Raw genomic sequence first — 20664 nt, 5'->3', positions numbered from 1 at the left:
TCTCAGTTCGTGGAATGTTTTTATCATGAAAGGGTATCAAATTTTTGTTCAAATGTTTTTTTTTTTTTTTGCATCAACTTAGGCAAGCATGTGGTTTTTGTCCTTCATTCTGTTAATGTGGTATATTCTATCAAATAATTTTTCTATCTTGACCCATCCTTGTGTTTCAGGAATAAATCCCACTTGGTTGTGGTGTATAGTCCTAATACACTTTTGAATTCTCTTGCTAGTTTTTCTTTTCTTTCTTTCTTCTTTCTTTCTTTCTTTCTTTCTTTCTTTCTTTCTTTCTTTCTTTCTTTCTTCTTTCTTCTTTCTTTTCTCTTAGGATTTTGTATATATATTCATCAGGAATATTGGTCTGTAGTTTCTGTTTCTTGAAGTGTCTTTATCTGGCTTTGGTATAGAGGGAATGGTAGCCTCATATAGTGGATTTAGACATGTTCCCTCTTCAAGCTTTTGTAAGAGTTTGAGGAGGATTGCTTTTAATTTCTTTAAATGCTTTGTAGAATTCATTAGTGAAGCCATCTGGTCCTAGGATTTTTTTTTCCTTTATGAGGAGGTTTTTAGTTACTATTTCAATCTTCTTGCTAGTTATGGGTCTGTTCAGATTTCTATTCTTTCATGATTCAGTCCTGGCAAGTTTATGTTTCTAGGAATTTATCCATTTCATTTAGGTTGTTCAATTTGTCATACAATTGTTCATAGTACTCCTAAAATCCTTTTTATTTTTGTCAAAATTGGCTGCAATGTCCTCCATTTCTGATTTTAATGAATACTTTTTTTAAAATTAGCCAATCTAGCTAAAGTTTTGTCAGTTTTTATTGATCTTTTAAAATTTTTGCTGACTTTTCTTTATTCTTTATTTCATTTATCTCTGTTTGAATCTTTATGATTTCCTTCTGCTAGTTGTGGGTTCAGCTTGGTTTTTTTGGGTTTTTTTGGGGTGGTGTTCCTTAAGGCATAAAGGTAGGTTGTTGATTTGAGATTTTTTTTTCATGTAAGTATTTACAGGAAAAGAATGTAAATTTCCTTCCTCGCATTGCTTTCTCTAAATCCCAAGGTTTTGGCATGTTGTTTAATTTTGAACAATTTTTTATTTTTCCAATTTTCCACCTATTATTGATTTCTGGTTGCATGTTTCTAGGAATTTATTTCCATTGTGATTGGAAAAGATAGTTGGTATGATCTTAGCTTCCAAAATTTATTGACTTATTTTGTGATGGGGTGCCTGGGTGGCTCAGTTGGTTAAGCATCTGCCTTCAGCTTAACTGAAGGTCATGATCTCGGGGTATATCTCCTGCTGTTGTTGGGTGGAGTGTTGTGTGTATGTTAGGTACAATTGATTTGTAGTGTTGCTCAAATTCTCTTTTCCTTTAGTGATCTTCTGTCTGGTTATTCTATCCATGGTTGAAAGTGGGTGGGTCATGAAGGGTTTAAGGTCTCAATATAGAACATCTTTTTCTCCCTTCAATTCTGTCCATGTTTGTTTCAGATATTTAGAAGCTCTGACATCTGGTGCACATATGCTTACAATTGTTATATATTGGTGAATTGACCCTTTTATCATTATGTAATGTCCTTTACCTTGTAAAAAATTTTTTCTTAAATTCTATTTGTCTGATATCAGCATAACCATCCCTGCTCTCTTTATTATTTGTATAGAAGATCTTTTTCCATACTTTGGCTTTCGACCTATGTGTGTCCTCAGATCTAAGTGAGTCTCTTGGGCGCCTGGGTGGCTCAGGTCATGATCCTGGGGTCCTGGGATTGAGCCCCTCATCAGGCTCCTTGCTCAAGCAGGGAGTCTGCTTCTCCCTCTCCATTTGCTGCTCCCCCTGCTTGTGTTTTCTCTCTCTCTCTCTGTCAAATAAATAGAAAAAAATCTTTAAAAAAATAATTACAGATTTATAGAAAGTTCAAAGATAGCAAGTATAGAGGGTTCCTGTGTATCTTTTATTCAGTTTTTTGAATGGTCACATCTTCCATAATTATTAGTACAATATCAAAACCCTAAAATTGACGTTGGTAGAATGCATGTATATAATTCTGACATTTCATCACAGGTGTAGATTCATGTTACTACCACCATCACAAACATCTCCCTTGTGCTACCTCTTGGTGGCAGCCACAAGCATCCAGCAGATGCTAATTTATTCTCCATCTTTATAACTGGTCATTTTGAGAAAGTTATATAAATAAAATCTTATATGACCTTCTGAGTTTGGCTTTTTTTTTTAACCCCTCAGCATAATGCTTTTGAGATTCATCCAAGTTGTTGCCTGTAGCAATAGTGTGTTCCTTTTTTAATGCTGAGTAGGATCCCAGGGTATAGGCACATAAAAAAATTTAATTGTGCACCAAGGGTAGGCTCTTTTGGTTGTTTCAAGTTCTGGGCTATTATAAATAACAGTGATATGAATAATTATATACAGGCTTTTGCATGAAACATGTGTTTTAATTTGTCTGGGATAAATGTCTAGGAACACAATTGCCAGATCATATGTTAAGTGTATACTTAGCTTTTTTTCCAGACTGACTGTACCATTTTACATTTTCCCACCAGAATACATGCTCCACAATTTTGCCAGTATTTGGTGTCATGGTTATTTTTTAAATTATTCTGATAGATTTGTGGTGTTCTCGTTTCCCTAATGGCTAATACTGTTGAACATTTTTTGGTGTGTGCCACTCATATGTTCCTTTAAGTGAAATGTCTCTTTTTTCCCATTTTCCATTTAGATTGTTTTTTTTAACTGTTAAATTTGATTTTATATATCCTAGATAGGAGTCCTTTGTCAGATATGTGGTTTATAAGTATTTCCTTTGTCTTTCCATTCTCTTAACAAGGTCTTTCACAGAACAAAAAACAATTCTAATCTTGATGAAATCTATTTTTTGGTGTGCTTCACTAAGCTTTGCCTGACGTCTTTTAGAAGTACATTTTAGCCTATAGATTCAGATGATTGGATGGCTATGAGATTCTTTAGGTTAAATATTCTTAGAACCATCTGAACAGATCATATTTATTTTTTTTAAACCTATTCCTTTTTTTTAATTTTTTATTTATTTATGATAGTCACACAGAGAGAGAGAGAGAGAAAGGCAGAGACACAGGCAGAGGGAGAAGCAGGCTCCATGCACCGGGAGCCCGACGTGGGATTCGATCCCGGGTCTCCAGGATCGCGCCCTGGGCCAAAGGCAGGCGCCAAACCGCTGCGCCACCCAGGGATCCCCTGAACAGATCATATTTAACCTCTGAAATTTATCAGTAACATTTTCAGATAGCTTTTTGAAATCTCTACTAGATCTGTAGTTTTGACTTCTTGTTCATTTCTTCCTATTTCATTAATTTCTCTTTAATTTCTCCCTCCTGCTTCCCATGGTTTCACACTGAGGACCAGCCAACACTTTCTGTCATGAATTGAATAGTAAACACACTAGGCTTTGCAGCCAGATCTGCAGTTGCTGTTGCAAAAATACTCTGCTGTTGGAGCACAAAAGCAGCCACAGATGGCGTGTGACTAAATGTGTGTGGCTCTGTTCCTTTAGTGTGTGTCCATCAGTAGGAAAGCTATTTTCAGATCACTTTGTGCTAAAAATTTGTTTCATCTTTAACCTTAAATCATAGTTGAGCTGGGCATAAAATTTACTGTCTTCCCTCCTTGCTGGTGGGAGAAGTGTTGTCTGTCTTTGAAAGATCACTTATTTTCCACCCTGATATGTCTTAATAAAGGTTTATTGACAGTATTTAGGATACCTTGTGCTTCTGGAATCCGAGGATTTCCTCTTTATTTTCTCATTCTGAAATTTCTATGAGACTCTTATGTCTTCCAGTTAGTGAATTTTTTCTTGTGTTGATTCTGTTTTAAAATATTTCTTTTCAGAGAGAGAGCTCGAGTGGAGGTGAGAGGGAGAAAACCTTAAGCAGACTCCCTGGGATCATGACCTGAGCTGAAATCGAGAGTTGGACACTTACTGAAATTTAAAACTTAACCCACTAAACCACCCAGATGCCCCCAATCTGTGACTATGTGTATTTAATCTCAAATTCTAGCCTCTGAAGGTCTTACCAGATGGGAAAGAGTCTTTCTTTGACTAGGCTCTACTCGGGCTCTGTGGAAATCTGTGAGGCCCTGGCTTTCGGGGGCTCCATCTCTCCATTAGCCAGGTTTAGCAGGAATGATGTTAGGTCAGTTGAGCCAGAATAACTGGTCACCTTACCATCCAACAGGGTTCCTCTGCTCAGTCTGGCCTGCCTCCAACTAGATCCCTGGCAGTTCCATTTAGCCAGGACTCCATCATCTGTGATGGTTCCTCTTAGAGACCACCACCCTGTTCCTTGGCTCTCAGTCTGCACTTTTCCCTGTTGTATTCAGAGTTGAGCCCGATCCCACAGCCAAACTGCAGTGGTCCCTATACCACTATAGGAACCCCGTGCATACAGCCTGCCTTACCATTCTTCTACAAGTGTCATGTACAAATAATTGTTCCTTTAACAAGGAGTCCTACCCCTGCACTTTGGTGCAGTTTAGCTGTGGGAATTGGAATCGTGCACATTGGTTGACCCAGGGCTTTCCAGACACTGGGGAGAGTATACACTCAAGCCCCGGAAGAGCAGGTTGTAAATTTTTGGGAGGTGGGTTTATGGTTGCCTGAGCTATTGTCTCCTGTGTCAGATGACTCCAGGGTCACTAGACTTGGCTTGGACAGTGGGGAGTCTTCAGGCTTCTTTCTCTCTCAATAAGTACTCCTTTGCACATAACTTTGTTTTGACTCTTAGCTCCTGCCAGGCAGACAGATACTCCATTGTCCTACAATGAGCTAAGAGAAAGGAACTAGTTTTCCCTTTGGGAGGGAAGGCATGGGTCAGCTGGATTGCCGGCTGGAGCAGCTTACCACACTGTGGAGGAGGGTCCAGGGGCACGAAGCCCCTGGCACACAAGTGGATGTAAGTGGCTGCCAGGTTACAGGCAGAGTGGAGCTCCTGGGTGCCACAGGTGTCCTGGTTGCACAGGCCAAGGAAGGGTGTGGGGTCCACCTGTAATTCAGCATCCACAGTCATGGTTCTGGCCCACTGTACCATTGGGGGTAGCACAGAGGAGGAGGGCCAGAGGCAAGGTGGGGGAAACTTTTGGTCCTTTGGTCTACCTGTAACATGGCTTCTGTTGGGTTCCTGCCCCAGCCTCACACTCACCACTCTGAAGCAGTTCCCCAGGCAGGAATGAGGGTCCTGGAAGAAGGCCCAGCAGGTGAGGCTCCGGGCTGGGCACTCCTGAGGTTTCTCCATGGCCCTGCAGTCACCACCCACCTAGTGAGACAAATCCAAGACTCAGGCCTTCACCTGGACCTCTTTCATCTTGGGCAGCTAGAGCAGGTGCATCAGCCTCTGGAGGGGATGTCCACCCCCTGGGCCTGAGAAGTTGGCTCCAGAGTATGTATGCCCTGAGCCAGTCTCTGCACCCAGCTACCACTCCCTGGTGATGCACAAACCCTAAGAGAGGAAGGGCTGGCAAACCAGCTCACCTGCCAGGCGAGGGTGAGCTCCTCCAGGCTCTGGGCCACTTTGCCATCTGGCAGCATCCACTCATTGGCCGCCTCATTGTCATTGGTACCTAGAAGGCCAGCAGACACACCTGTGGGGAAAGGGGCTGTGTGAGATCCAGGGGTGATGAACCCTCCATGCCTGACTCCTGTGCCACCATCTGGGCTCTAACCCTTCATTAGAGGGAGAAGAGAAAGGGGAAAGGAAGGGCAGAAAGCATTTGTGCCCCTCCCTGGGCCCTCCCACTGACTGCAAGCCCCAGCCTTGAGTGGCCTGGGCCCGTGGGAGAGCTGTTCATTAACCTCAGTCAGGTCATCCACTCTGGGGACAACAGGGGGATGAGAGGAGGAGACTGTGGTATTACAGTAGGAGAAACAAGGCCAATGGGCACAGAGCAGTATCTGTCCATCTGCCTTTAGGAACTGTCGCAGCACTGGCATGATCTAGCAGGGAGGGATGGCCTCTGACCATCTAGCTATTTTGAGCCCTTTGGACTCTGCTTCTTTATGCTGGCTCAGGTTGCAAGCCCCAAGGAGCAGCAGCAGCCTGAGGGAGTCCCTGGACATCCCGCCCCCAGCCTCTTGAGGACCCCGAGAGTGCTATTCATTGGGAATCTTCTGGCCTCAACCCTGGAAGCTGGCTGTGGTCTTGGCAAAGCCAACTCCACTGGCTTGGAGGCTGCCAACTGGGCCCAGACCCACCATGGAGCCAGAGGCCCAGAGTCAGGCTGCAGAGGCCAGTTCGCACATCACAGGTGACTGAGATGCCGTCCTCACTGGTCAGTTCGATCCTGGGAATGTCCCCCCTTGTCTTAGCAGGTGGCAGATCCAGGTGCGGACAGCTCTCCGTAGGCAGGGAGGAGTCATACAGCTTGTAGGTCTGTGGGTCAGACATGGGCTGAGCAGGACAAGGGATGGGCAACATGGCACACCAGGTGGGAAGGGCCTGGGGCCCAGAACATGGGTGTGTGGATGTGACAGGAGGCAGGAAAGCAGCCTCCCACTCTCACATGCTCACCTTTAGGCTTGGGTAGAGGACCAGGGTCGTGTGGTTCAGCTCCACAGACAGGGATGTGAGTCCTGAAGGGGCCCGGTTCAGCGTCAGTGAGAACGTGTTGTGGGCGAAGTCCTTGGCCAGCAGCAGACTGCCACAGTGGCCACCAACACTCCACACCTGGCCATCGAAGGTTACCACATGCCTGTCCCCGGCCACCACAGCATGGTCTGGGAGGAAGAAATCCCTAAGGCAAGTGAGATGGGTCCCTCTGCCCAGGGGGGCTCTAGGGTGTCCTCTTGGGCAGCCCACATGTGGGAGGTCTACCCCCAGCTCTTCTCCCCTCAGCACCCAGAAGTAAGCTGTCTACAGCCACGTCGACAATACACAGAAACAAAAGGCTGATACACGCGTGAATCTTGAAAAGGTTCTGTTGGGTGAAAAGCCGTCACAAAAGGTCACGTGTCACATGATCCCATTTGTACAAACTGTCCAGAGTAGGCAAATCCACGGAGCCAGGAAGTAGACTGGTGGGAGCTGAGGACTGAGGATGACAGCTAAGGGGCAAAGGTCAGCTTCTGAGGTAATGAAAATGCTCTAAAATTGACTCTGGTGATGGAATGTGCACCTCTCTGAATATTTTCAGAGCCACTGAATTATATGCTTAAAATAAATGGTGTGGTATGTGAATTATGTGTCCAGGAAGCTATTGAAAAATAATCACTGTGGAAAAAAAATGCACAAAACTATGGCCCAGGGCTGCATCCAACACAAGGAAGGTACCATGGGGGCCTGGCTCTGCCCTCTTCAAGGTGGGCAGAAGATGGTCTGAGAAGGAGCGGTGTGACCGCTCGGGGTGGCATCTGGCTGGGCCAGAATGGGGGAGCACTACTGGACACCTACCAGGCCCAGGAGCTGCTGGCCCGCCTAGCCTCACACGGAGGGTCCTGTACACCCCTTCGTGAGCAATCAGAGCTGAAGGTCACAGGGCAGCTCAAGGTCACACGTGTATGGAAGTCCAAGCCCGGCTGCTTCTACCTCTCCGTGCTGTCTAGCAGAGGAAGTAACCCTGACCCTAGGAGGGCTACTGCTTGCCCTGAGCCCCTGCCTTCCCATGGGGATGATTATGAAAACCACACCGATGCACCAGGCCCACCCAGCCCTGGGTGCCACACCTGCCCCCGGACTCTTGAGATGTGCCCCAGCATCGAGGATTTCAGCTCACAAACTGCCTGTGCCTGGCACCCAAAGGAGTGAGCCCGGTTGCCACCTCCACTTGACAGAGGGGAAACCGAGTCCCAGAGGGGTGGGAAGACTCGCCCAGGCCACACTGGGGCCTGAGCTAGATGCTAACTCCCCAGGGGCCCCAAGCCCCCAGAGCTGCATCCGGTCCTGGCACAGCCCGTGGCGGCCGGCCCAGCCAGACCAAGAGTCTGGACTCAATTAGTGGCCTTCCGGCTCCAACTGGAGGTCTGCCTTCTGCGGCTCCAGCCCAGTCCAGGGGGAGGGAGTTGGCCCCGAGCCGCTTGGCGCACTTCTGTGCGGGGCCCCATGCTCAGGCTTGCCTCTTCTGGATGAAAGCCCGGATCGGCAGCCCGGCCCTAGTCCAGTATTGACCTTGGGAAGTCCACTAAGCTCTGGGCCGGGCCGTACCATGCTGGGGCTCCGAGTGCCGCCCAGGGCCTGTCTGTCTGCCCCATCCCACAGGGCAGGGGCCTTCCCGGGAGGAGGTGGCCCAGGACTCACAGTCATGGGGGCTCTCCAGCAGGAGATGCTGCAGCCGGTAGTACTCGGCCAGCACGCGGGTCCCGTACAGCTCGCGGAGGGGCCGCAGCAGCTTCTCCTCCACCAGGTGGCTGGTCACCCGGGCCACGGCCAGGGACTCGTCCCCCGCAGGCAGCAGCGGCAGTGTCACCATCACCGAGCAGTTTCTGGAGGAAACGAGGGGAGGAGTTGGAGACCTGGCCTGTGTTTGCTCCAGGAAGGAGGAGGAGGACAGTGCGGGCTGGCAGGGGAGGCTCAGGGCAGACGCAACTGTCCCCTTGGCAGGACATTGATGCCTGAGCCCCTGCCTGGGCTGGGAATGGACGTGCTGCCCCCAGGGCCTGGGCTCAGCTGGGGCACCTCTGTGTGGACCCCGAGGGCTGGGCAGGCCCATGGGGGCGCTCCTTGAGGAGGGGTGGAGAGCCAAAAGGGCCTGGGGAATCCCACAGGTGAGGGAGGACCCTGTCTCAGGGTGGAAAACAGGGAGGTCAGGTTGACCGTGTGGGGTCTGAAGGAGCCGAGAGGTCTCAGCACACATCGGGGTTGGAGGTGGACGAGGAATACGTCCTGCCCTGGACTGTGGGTGGAGGCGGGTGCAGGGGCCCGGGTGGGAGGGCATTTACCTTCCCCCAGGAGGCCCGGGAAGCTGTCGCAAAGGCCTGCCTGCTACCTGCATCCCTTGTGACCCTTGGGCAGGAGCGTCACCTGAGGCGCAGAGCCCTGAGCCAGGGTTGCCCAAGTCAGGGCTAGATTCAAGCACAAGCACTGCCCTGGGCCGGAAGCTCTGTGAGGCTGCTGGCTGTGGCCACTGCCCCTTCTAAGCACCCCTGGGCTGACGGGGCCCCTGCCTATGAGAGGGTTGCATCACATGCCCCAGGCCCCAGGGCTGTCACTGAGGCTGGCTCTGCAGCTCCCTCCAGACCAGTCACCTCTCTGACAACAGCCAGACTGTGTACGGCCCAGGCCTCAGAATATCAACTGCCTTCTAGCCACTTTAATGGGGGTACCCTCATGGCTTCTCAAACTCAGCACATCCGGACTGACACTCTGACCGTCCCTACTTCTGCCACAGAGACTGAATAAAGACCCCCAAAGACCTCCAAGTACCCGGGACCTAGGACTACAATGACTTATATGGCCAAGAGCACTTTGCAGGTGGGACTAAATGAAGGATTTTGAGATGGGCTATCCAGGTGAGCCCATGTAATCAGAAAAGGGAGGGAGGAGGGTCACTCAGACAAGACGTAGGGCAGAGGCTGCAGGGGAGGTGATGCTTGGCCATTGGCTTTGAAGGCGGAGGAAGGGTTCTCAGAACCAAGGAGCGCAGGTGCCCCTAGATGGTGGAAAAGGTAAAGGGGGTGGGTTCTGACCCCGAGCTTCCCCAGGAACCAGCCCTGCCCACACAGTGACTGCAGTCCCCCAAAACTGATTTCAGACTTCGGACCTCCAGAACCACACGAGAAGAAATCTGTGTTGTTTTAAGCCACTAAATGTGTCGGTAAGTTGCTACAGCAGCAATGGGAGACTAATGAAGCCCTGATCTGCTTTGCCACCAGTCATCCGTCCTTGCTCCACAAATGGACCATCCATCCTGCCATTTGCAAGGCCCAGAAACCTCGACACCATCTGTTCCACCACCTAATCTGATCCATCAGTAGATCCACAGGCTTGACCTTATACCACGTCTGGAATCTGAACATCTCGCAGCCCCTCCATGGCTCCCACTGCTCAGCTGAGCCCCCCACCCCCACCCCTCTCGTCTGGACAGCCACACAGAGGACGACTCTTTACTGAGCCCCACACTTCTGTCCACACTACTCTGCTGCTCTGATCTGGAGTCTCAATACCAGGGGCAGAGGGATCTTTTTAAATAGGACACAGATCATGTCTTTCCTCAGCTCAAAAACTTTCTGTGGGTTCCCATCTCAGAGTAGAAGCCACCATCCTCACAAAGGCCCTAGGCCACCTGGATCCCTATCACCTCTCGGGCTCTTGCACCCTCCATTCCAGCCCCACTGGCTTCTTCGATACTCCTCCAGCAGGCTAGGTGCATGCTCACCCCTGGGCCTTTGCACCGGCTGTGCCCTCTGCCTGGAACTCTTCCCATGATGTCCACACGGCTCCCTCCCCTGGCTCCTTCCAGCCCTTGTTCAAATGCTACCTTCTTGCAGAAGCAGACCACGGCTGCACCCTTCAAAAGGTGCCCTCACCCGACTTGTCCTGTTTCTCTCCAGCATTAGCCACCTGACATACCAAATCAGAGGCTAGGAAACTATAGCCCATGGGCCAGAGCCAGCCTGTATCCTGTTTTTGCATGGCTTGCAGGCTAAGAGGGGCTCTTCTGTTTTTAAAGGATTATTTAAAACAAAAACAAAAGTGAGGATGACATGAGAGCCCATTGCCTACAGAGCCTGAAAACTTTACCCTTAGGCCCTCAGGAGTAAAGGTTTGCTGAGTCCTGACGTAGATAACCTAGCTGTACCTGTTCAGTGCCCACCTCCCGCCGTGGACTGTGGCCGTCGTGAGGACAGGAACCCGTCTCGCTCACTGCTGTATATACAGCGCTGCCTAAAACAGTTCCTGCTCAGAGAACATGTTCAGAAAATACCCATGGAATGAAGAATAAGCCTATTTCCTCATCTGTGAAGATGGGGGCTGAAAATGCCCCCCAGGCAGGGTCATCCTAAGGGATGAGTGAGACCAAGGGTGTTTTAGCCCAGGGTGCAGCTGGGGCAGGGAGGCAGGGAAGGACGGACCCCCAGGTACCTGGCTGAGAAGCTGTACAGAGCCAGCAACGGCTTGCAGAGCCTCCTCAGGGCCCGTGACAAAGTGGCTTCGGCCCAGGACAGCATCTGGCGGGCGGCCTGCAGGGGAGGCGGGCGGCGAGAGCCATCAGGGTCCGCCTGGCCGGGCAGGGCCGCGTCCCACTCCTGCGCCCCACCTCACCAGCTCCAGGGCTGCCCCGATGGGCCTGGGCCGCACGGCCCGCAACAGCTGCACGGCCTCCTGTGCCTGCTCCTGCCACAGCTCGTCCAGGGGCCGCAGTGTCACCTCCAGGTAGGCATCCTTCAGCGTGGCCAGGGGCCCTGCAACAGGTGGCCACCCCTCACTGTGAGGCACCCCCAGGGGTCTGGACAGCAGGCAAGATGTCCTGGCCTGCATCCCAGACCTGGGCAGGGAGGCCAGCCCCCCGGACGACACAGGCCTCCAGGAAACAGCTGGTTCCAGGGCACCAGAGGGTGCAGGGAAGAGCCAGCCTCGCAGGCCCGAGACCACCACCACCCCCAACGGCCTGTTCACAGTCCCGGGGAGCCCAGGCTTCAGGAGGGCTGCCTCCACTTCCGGAACCGAGGGCCTCGCTCTGCCCAAACTGCACAGAAGGTGGTTGATGCTCAACACCCTCCTTTTCTTTCTGCGAGTCTGGAATGGTGGTGTGTGCCAGGGGAGGCGTCCTGCACGACCAGCCCCCAAAGGAAACCCTAACGCTCTTCCGTGGCAGACCAGCATGCCATCACCACGCTGGGGGAATTGAGGGCGACCCGGGTGACCTCCCAAGGAGAAGCCTCTGGAAGCTTGTGCCTGGTGCTCGTCCCTACTTTGGGCCTCGGCCCCTGCGCCTCTGCCCTTTGCTGATCTTGCTCTGTGTGCTTTCGCTGTAACAGATCCTAGCTGTGAGCATGAAAATATTCTGAGAACTGAACCCTAGTGAGCCACGGAACCTGGGGGTGGCCGTGGGGATTTGGACACAGAGACAGAAGCGGGGTGGGAGACGAGGGCCGGCTGTCGGCCCCGGTGCTCCTGTGGAGTGGCCAGAGCTTCCCAGCATCACTGCCAGGACGCTTGGGGCCGCAGCTACTTAGTAACCAGGACAGAAGCCTTAACCACACAGCCACCCTGGGGCTGATCGCAGAACCAGAGATGGGCTCTGGAATCTTCCAGCTGTGGGCCTAATAGAAACAAAGCTGTAAGCCCAAAAGAAATCGGGCGGGGACTGGAAAAAAATTGAGTAGCAGTTCCCAACGAAATAAGGCAGTGGACATAAGAGATATTAGCTTAGAGACCCACAGGAATGGAGGCAGCAGAGGCCATGTAGGCTGCAGGCCCGCGAGGCCACTAAGGTCAGAGGGCTCTGGGGTCGGGCCTTCTCTCCTGCACTCACGTTCCAGCTCATTCCGCAGCTGCTCCAGCCCGGCCTGCAGCCTCTCCAGGTAGAGCGGCAAGTGGTGTGTCAGCACCCGCCTGGCCTGGCTCTGGCCCCACAGCGAGGCCACCGCCTGGCCACTCGCCAGCACAGCGTCCAGTCCCGCGTGGGATAGCTGCAGGACGGGGACCACCACATCGTCCAGGGTGCCTGCCGGCCGCACCTGGGCAGGGAAATCGAGGCAGGATCAGTGTGAGGGTCTGGGGCACCCGGCACTCCAGAAGGTCCTCACACCTGGTGAGTGGAGGGCACAGGCCAGGCGGGGCGTTCTGGGGGTGCATCTCCACATACAGCCTCCCACTCTCCAAGTGTGTCTCCGAGACCCCGACGCACTACCCACCAGGCACCGGAATCTCTCCACGTAGGCATCCAAGCCTCGGACCTTCTTCTCCAGCTGGGCTCGCACCTGGGCCCCAATGGCTGTGATTCTGGACTGCGGGCACAGAGGGGCAGGCTGGGGTGGCTGGGAGGTTGCCAGTGACGGGTGCCCCGGGATGTGTGTGCAGGCTATGGGGCTGCTGCTGGTTTCCTGGGCACTGTGGGACCCAAAGGGCTTGCAGTACACCCCACCCTCAGCCCCCAGAGAAAGCAGCACCCCCCGGCCCGGGCTGTCTCACCTCCACGCGGCCCAGCAGGGGTTCCTGGCAGCCTTGCGCCGCCAGGCGGAGGCTCTGGTTGGCAGCCTGCAGGGTCAGGCGTCCCAGGGACGGCCCGGGCCGCCCACCGTCCTGCAGCAGGGCCTCCACCTCAGCCGTCCGCCTGTGGGCACATGCCCGTAGCACGACACTCTCCTCTCGGCTCCCTGGAGCCAGGAAGGGTCCTGCTGTTGTCCTCAGGATTGGCCCCGCTGCCGTCCGGATGCCCACTCTGCCTCCCGCTACACCTTCTGGAGCTTTCCCCACCCATGGGGCCTACTAGTGTTTGCAGGCCTGGAAGTGCAACCACCCCCATCAACATCCCGGCTACCCCCTTCCCCGGAGGCCTGGTCTCCTGGTCCCCCAGTCCCTACTCACCTCCCACCGGCATGGCTGGGCCCTTCTATCAGCCTCTCCCGCCATCACAGCCCACACAGGAGGCCACAGGGAGCTCTCTGTCACCTCCAAGCCGGGGGTGCCATGAAATCCTAACAGGGTTCCTTGACTCCTGAACTCTCAGCACCCCAATCTTTGTCCTGCCTTCGGCCAGGTTGGGCCCTGTCCCAGCCGTCTGAGTGTACTCACTGCCTCTCACCTTCCTCGTGGCCCACAGAGGCCTGGAGGCAGCCCTGGGCCCGCGACACCGACAGCCTCACTTTCTCGTTCCCGTCGTCCACATGTCCCTCTAGCTGGACCAGGAGCCGAGAAGCTGAGGTAGAGACCCGGCCCCGCAGGCCAAGCCGCTGAGCCTTGGGGCTGAGGATCTGCAAACAGGAGGGCAGAGAGCAGAGTGGGGCCCGGGGAGCAGAAAGGCAGTGCCCACCCCCACCCCATATCTCCAGGGACACGGGACCCCCACGTCCATCCTCCACACAAGGTTCACTGTTCCTGCCAACTGCAGAAAGTACCTATTAAATCCACATCTGGAGGCCTAATAAGCCAGTGGTACCCGCCACCCATGTGCCTTAAAAATCACCGATGCCAGGCCTCACCCCAGAGACGCTGCCTTCACTGATCCCGGTGGCCCCCAACCTTGGCATTTTTGCCATTCCCAGGTGCCCAGGCGTTTCTACCTGCGGGCCATGTTTTCTGTAATTTCCTGAGAACCACGGCAAACGTCTCAGCACGTACAAGAAGGGGGTAGCGTGTGGCACAAATGCGGTCACTGGGCAGCTTACCCCGACCCTTGTAGACACCTACCCTGGCAGGAGGGGGTCTCAGGACAGGTGGGTTCTGAATGGGCAGGGGGCTTGGGGGTGGGTACCCCCCTGGAGGTCCAGGAAAGGTCACAGAGGCCCTCACAGAAGGAACCCTGGAGGACACCCTGCAGGTGGAGGCCCATTGTGGGGATGGGAGCCACCTCTGGTCTAGGCTCAGCTGCCCTGCGTTCCAGCCCAGTTGCTGCTGCTAACAAGCCCTACAACCCTGAATAAGCGCGTTGCCCTGTCTGTGCCTCAGTTTCCAATTCTGTAAAATGACGCAGCACGGTGGCCTTCAAAACTCAGCAGGGATCAGAACTGCTCTGCGTACGTGTGTACGGGAGGCGTCTTACAGGTTGAACTGTGTTCCTCAAAAAGGTGTGGGAGTTTGAACCCTGGTGCCCGTGGAATGTGGGGCTGCTTGGAAATAGGGGGTCTGCAGGTGTGATCCAGTTAAGGAGTGGTTGTAGTGGATTCAGGTGGGCACTAGATCCCCCGGCCGATGTCCTGGGGAGACAGCCACGTGAAGAGGCAAAGGTTGGGACCACGCAGCCATCAGCCAAGGAGCGCCAAGGATTGCTGGGGCCACCAGAAGCAGGCAGAGGCCAGGAGGGACGCTCCCCTGGAGCTTCTGCTGGGAGGGTGGCCTTGCGGACACCTTGGTTTTAGACGTCTAGCCTCCATGACCGTGCAAGAAAAAAATCATGTGTTCCATCACTGAGCTGGGGGTCATGTGTTCGGCAGCCTGAGGAATCGAATCCACGGGGCCCACTATGCATGCACGTTCTAGAGAACCTGTCCTCGAGGTTTCCAAGTGGGCGGGGTGGAGCCCAGAAAGCCTTATGAAATTTCACAGTGCACGACGTGAGCTCTGGTGGGGGCGTCTGCAGACCATACTTGGGGGTCTCTGTCCCCAAAGGCCACTTGCTGAGCTCCACCTGAGTCGCTGGCACTGGTGAGGGCCTGCTGGCGGGTGAGTGCCTGGCCTCCTGAACCTGTTTCTCTGCTCCACAGGGGCCTCTGCGTTGTCAGGAGGACCAAACGAGGCCGGGAAGGGCCTCTACCCACCACATGGACCCTCCCATGGGGCAAGTGGCTCACTCCTAGGCCTTCAGTCCTGGCAGGCAGGCCTTGGGGCGCTGGGATTACAGACACGGGAGCAGCTAAGGGCCTGGCTGGCAAGCAGGGGAACCGAGCAGTCACCCTGGACAACCTTGGAAAGCAAAGCTCTTTAGAAAGAGCCACGCTATGGCGCTGGGAAACAGGCCAAGTGAGCTCCGGATGCAGGAAAGCCATCCCCGTCCAGCGCCGGCTGCTGGAAGGAAACACGCACCTCACGAGCACCCACTGTGTGCGTGCCCTGCGCAAAAGGACTCTGCAAAGGAGGTGGGATTTGCTCCCGTGGCCCAGAGGAGACAACAGAGGACAGAAGGAAAGTCACAAAATCAGGCTCCCCCGGTCAGGGTGACACAGGAGTGCACAGGTGGTAACTGCGATGGGGCACCCACTGTGTGCCTGAGCTAAGCGGGTAGAGGAAGGGGGTGCCCGGACCCCCATTCTCATCAGGCACTGCTCTAAGTGACCCACACAGAGTCACATAGTTAACCCTTGCAGCGGGAGTCCCATGGGAGGTGGGGTAGGTGCAATCATCACTCTCCATAGCAGGAGGTCAGCGGTGGAGCGGGTTGTCAGGAAGAGGCTAAGGGTGGGTTCAAACCCAGACAGTCCAGTCACTGCCTCTTTGGTAGGGCAAGGGCCAGAGGCTGAGGAGCTGCTTTGTATCAGGGCTGGGGACAGGCCAGAGGGTCTCACCCTCCCTGGAGCTCAGATCCCCACCAGGGTGCAAGCCCGCGGTTCTGACCATGGCCACTAGGTGGCAGGGCCATGCAGGCGGTGGTGGCCTGGCCTGGGAGCAGGGCCCAGGAGCATCCTCCTGGGGGGTAGGGTGGGGGGGGACAGCCCTGACCTGACCACCCACCTCCAGCTCCCCAGAGAAGTCTGGTGTCCGAGGCTTGCTGTGGTTGCGGAGCGTCAGGCTGAGCTGCAGGCCGTGGTCTGGGTCCGGGGCGAGGCCCAGCTGGCAGTGGGAATGCAGCAGGAGCCCCCTGTGGCCCAGGGTGTGCTCCCCAGAGACTGAGAGAGCCTGGAACGAGAAGGTGGGTGTTAGCGGTCACAGTCACAGAGGCTCAGGGGCAGCAGCTTCCCCTCCCCACCAAGCCCTGGCCTGATCCAGACCACTAGGGCTGTCGCAATAGCCTCTTGGGTCTCCCATCCCCCAGGTCAGCCCCAGCCCCAGCCCATAGGCCCTCCTCTACTTGGTAACCAGATTGACCTTTAAAAATGCGAATCAGACATTATCCCTGTGCTCAAAAACTCTCTGCCTTCCACCATACTGAGAAGAAAAGCTGCCTTGGCATGGCCCACAGGTCAGAATTATCTTCTTAACCTTACCTCCTTGCTCTCTCTAAAGGCTGCCCTATGTTCCTTAAATACCCTAAGCATGTTCTGCCACAGGGCCTTTGCACTGGCTATTCCCTCTGCAGAGCTTGGCCCTGTCAGTGAGGCCCCCTTGCAACCCCCTGTCTCCTCTCCCTGCTTCATTCCTTCATGGCATGGATCATGCCTGAGTACATATCATGCATCTTGTTTAACTCTTTCCACGCCCTGGAATGTGAGCTCCAGGGGGTGGGGTACCCCGACTGCCCTTGTTCCTGCACCTAAGTACAGGGTCTTGCATAAGTAAAAACCACAAATGCTTTCTGAACGAATGGATGAATGGGGTTGGCAAACTGCCTCAAGAGCCAAAGAACACTGCTTATTGTTGTAAATAAATATGTATTGGAGCAGGGCCACACCCATTTGTTTACAGAGATCCTATGACAGCCAAGTTGAGTAATTGTAACAAAGACCATATGGCTTGAAAAGCTAAAATGTTTGCTATCTGATCCTTTATAGAAAAACTCTTACCTTGGGATGGATGGATGGGCGGATGGACAGGAGGGTGGGTGTGTAGGTGGGTGGTTGGATGTGTGGATGGATGGATGGATGAATAGATGGACAGGAGGGTAGGGAGTAGATGGATCGATGGATGGATGGATGAGTAGGTGGGTGAGTGGGTAGCTGGGTAGGTGAGTGAATGGATGGACAGAAGGGTAAGGAGTAGGTGGTTGGATGGATGGGGGGATGGATGGGGGTGGGAAGGTGGGTGAGTAGGTGGGTGCGTAGGTGATTAGGTGGGTGGATGGATGGTGGATAGATGGATGGATAGGAGGGTGGGGAGTAGGTGGATGGATGGATGGATGGACGGACGGATAGACGGGAGGGTGGATGAGTAGGTGGGTGAGTGAGTGAGTAGGTGGGTAGGTGGGTGTGTGAGTGGGTGGCTGTGTAGGTGAGTACATGGGTGAATGGATGGATGGACAGGTGGATGGATGGGAGGGTAGGGAGTAGATGGATTGATGGATGGATGAGTAGGTGGGTGAGTGGGTAGCTAGGTAGGTGAGTGAATGGATGGACAGGAGGGTAAGGAGTAGGCAGTTGGATGGAGGGTGTGTAGGTGAGTAGGTGGGTAGATGGTCTATAGATGGATGGATAGGAGGGTGGGGAGTAGGTGGATGGATAGGAGGGTGGGGAGTAGGTAGGTGGGTGGGTGGGTGGATGGATGGATGGACGGATGGATGGACAGATGGATGGGAGGGCAGGTAGGTAGGAGGAAGGACCAATGAACCAGCTAACAGACCCAGGAAGAGTGTTCCCCTCTAACAACGATGAGGCTGAGTACCTTCAATCCACGTGTGAAGCACTCTTCCTGCGTCACACGTCACCCACGCCATGTCACCCTACATGCGGGAGCCCTACTGCCTGTCCTGTCCCTCAGGTGGAGCACTGGACGTTGAGAGTACTGACCTGCTCTGCCTGCGGTCACCCAGCCAGCAAATGGCAGAGCGGTGATGGTGGCACCTGGCTAACTCGCCCCCACCCCTGCACTCCGTGGGTGCTCTCCTCACCCCCCCCCCCTCGGGGGGCCCCTGGGCCCCTTCCTCAGGACGCACTCACCCTGGGCAGGTCGCAGAGCCCCAGCTGCAGGGAATGGCGCAGCCAGTGGGTGTAGTCGGTGTCCACTTCTCCCCGGAAGCTGTGTGTGGTGCAGGAGGTGGTGAAGATGTGCTCTAGCACGGCCTCGGTGTGGATCCTGTCTGGCTGGGACGGCCAATGCCTCTGCAATGAGAGGGCGCCATGAGGCGGGGGCTCATCCCCTAAGGGGACAGTGGCCAGGGCCAGCTGCAGGTGGGAGGCCCCCACAAGAGTGGGTGCTGCAGAGCCCTGGCCGGGCGCAGCAGCCATTCCTACCCTGGGCAGGACGTCGGTTGGGAGCACCGAGGGGGCTGAGCCTAAGGGGTCCCAGAACCCAGGGTGCCGGGCCCCAGAAGAAACAAGGCCTGCTGTCAGGACCAGCTGTCCTCGTGTCTCCATGGTCCGGTCCCTGTCCCAGGCTCTGTCTGCAGAGCAGTGCTCGGCCCCAGCAGCAGCCCCAGGTGGGGAGCGATGCCCGGAAGACCCTGACCTTGACACCTCCAAGAACCTGAGCCCCCCCACACACACATCCTCCCTGGCGTCACCAGCCCTTTCCCTCGTCTGCTCACCTCGCGCCGGGCGCCTTGCTCTCCTCATCTCCCAGAGCTCTCCCTACACCCCAGTCAGGGAAGGAGGATCACCCCCGTTTTACAGCAGAGAACAGCACGGCTCACGGTGGAGAAATGAGTTGCTCACGATCCTACAGCCCAGCTAGCGCTTGCCCGGGACCCCATGGCCTCTAAGCCCGGCACTTTCCATGGCAGGTGGGGCCGCCCCAGGGTTACCTGCCTGGGACCCGGCTCTCCGGGCCTCACCTCGTAGGTCAGGTTGTGCCGCACCCTGCGTCGGTCCCAGGACAGGTCAAGCTGCTCGCTGAACACGGCCAGGGTGTGTGTTAAGGCCCCACAGGCCTTGAGGGCACTCAGGCCCCATGTTTCCTGGAGCTGACGGGAGGATGGCGTGTGGGGCTCCGGGAGCCAGCACAGGGGCCCGGATTTAGGGAAAGGCCCCCGCTTGGCTGGCCAGTGCAGCCGGCACATACCTGTCCCGGGGAGGCGGCCAGGCAGCCGTCCCAGGTGCTGCTGCGCTGCGAGGACCTGTCGGTCCAGGTCAAGTGCAAGGTCACGGGCTGCCCTCCATCCCAGGCCAGCTGGACCTGCGTGGAGATGGGGGGCGGTGGAGGGGAGGGGCAGAGGTGAGGCCTGTCTGTGCTGCGGGTGGGGGACAAGAGGAGCGGGGTGGGAAGGGCTGGTGGGAGGGGTAGGGGGGGTAGCCCACCACTGTAGGGGACCCTGGCCTTAGGGTGCTCAGAGCCACACCCACACCGGGAGCCTGCATGGGTCCAGATGCAAGGCTCCTCCTTCTGGATCCCGATCCCCAGCCCGAAGGAAATCGGAGCCCCCCACTCGGGGCTTCTGGGGCCAGTCTGGACTGAACTGTGGGCCCTGCCTGCCCGCCCCTCACCCCTCCGCTCAACCCCAGAGTGCTGGCCCTAGGCCGCAGGGCGGATGGCAGGTGATTGGGTGTGGAGGAGGTCATGGGGCGGCCTCCAGATGGGATTGGTGCCCGTGAGAAGGTACCCCAGAGAGCTCTCTCCCCGGCATTGGGGGGATGTGGAGAAAACCGGGAGCCAGCACGAGAGCACTCCCCAGAACCTGAGCATGCGGGCTCCTTAGTCTCAGGCTTCTAGCTTCTAGAAGTGGGAGAAATACGTTTTTCTGTTTTAAGCAACAGAAGCCACCCAGCCTAGGGGGGTGATTTTTTAAGATTTATTTATTTGAGAGAGGACGAGAGTGAAGCCCCCACAGAAGCAGGGGTGGGGAGGGGCAGAGGGAGAGGGAGAGGCCCCACGGAGCAGGGAGCGTGACGCGGGACTCGATCCCAGGACCCTGAGGCCACGACCTGAGCTGAAGGCAGACGCTTAACCGACTGAGCCACCCGGCGCCCCCACCTGTGATGTTCTGTGGCAGCAGCTGGAGCCCACTAAGCCCCCGGCTGACGTCCCCTCCCTGGCTCCTGCCCCCCCACCCTGTTCCTAGCTGCCTCGGGCTCTTCCTGAAGCTCCCCAGCACATCCCCACCTCAGGGCCTTTGCACTGGCTGTTCCCTCCCCCCACCCCCAAATGCTATTCCTCCAGCGTGTCACGAGGCATCCCCCTGTCATCCGTGGGGTTCTCAGCTGACAAGCTACTTCCCCCAGGAGGCCCTCCCGGCCCCCCCCCCCCCATCTGGTTAGTCTCTGTCTCCACCTCCTCCC

The 20664-nt window shown here is 55.0% G+C and overlaps 1 protein-coding gene across 1 annotated transcript in view; it reads right to left on the bottom strand.

Moving 5' to 3' along the window:
• Positions 1-20664, bottom strand: part of LOC121487086 — a 140522-nt gene that overhangs the window by 4266 nt on the left and 115592 nt on the right. Inside the window, exons 51-66 of the mRNA XM_041748532.1 lie at positions 19451-19564; positions 19224-19352; positions 18391-18552; positions 16313-16477; positions 13731-13899; positions 13118-13302; positions 12841-12933; positions 12459-12663; positions 11282-11385; positions 11066-11226; positions 8282-8466; positions 6560-6765; positions 6244-6421; positions 5524-5633; positions 5195-5308; positions 4897-5038 (exon numbers count right to left, since the gene is read on the bottom strand). Coding sequence (XP_041604466.1) covers positions 4897-5038; positions 5195-5308; positions 5524-5633; positions 6244-6421; positions 6560-6765; positions 8282-8466; positions 11066-11226; positions 11282-11385; positions 12459-12663; positions 12841-12933; positions 13118-13302; positions 13731-13899; positions 16313-16477; positions 18391-18552; positions 19224-19352; positions 19451-19564 — 2422 coding nt within the window. The remainder of the gene's footprint in view (positions 1-4896; positions 5039-5194; positions 5309-5523; positions 5634-6243; positions 6422-6559; positions 6766-8281; positions 8467-11065; positions 11227-11281; positions 11386-12458; positions 12664-12840; positions 12934-13117; positions 13303-13730; positions 13900-16312; positions 16478-18390; positions 18553-19223; positions 19353-19450; positions 19565-20664) is intronic.

The sequence above is a fragment of the Vulpes lagopus genome, chromosome 3 (assembly GCF_018345385.1).
Source record: "Vulpes lagopus strain Blue_001 chromosome 3, ASM1834538v1, whole genome shotgun sequence".
In the NCBI taxonomy this organism is placed as follows: Eukaryota; Metazoa; Chordata; class Mammalia; order Carnivora; family Canidae; genus Vulpes; species Vulpes lagopus.
This window is presented reverse-complemented; position numbering and strand designations above follow the sequence as displayed.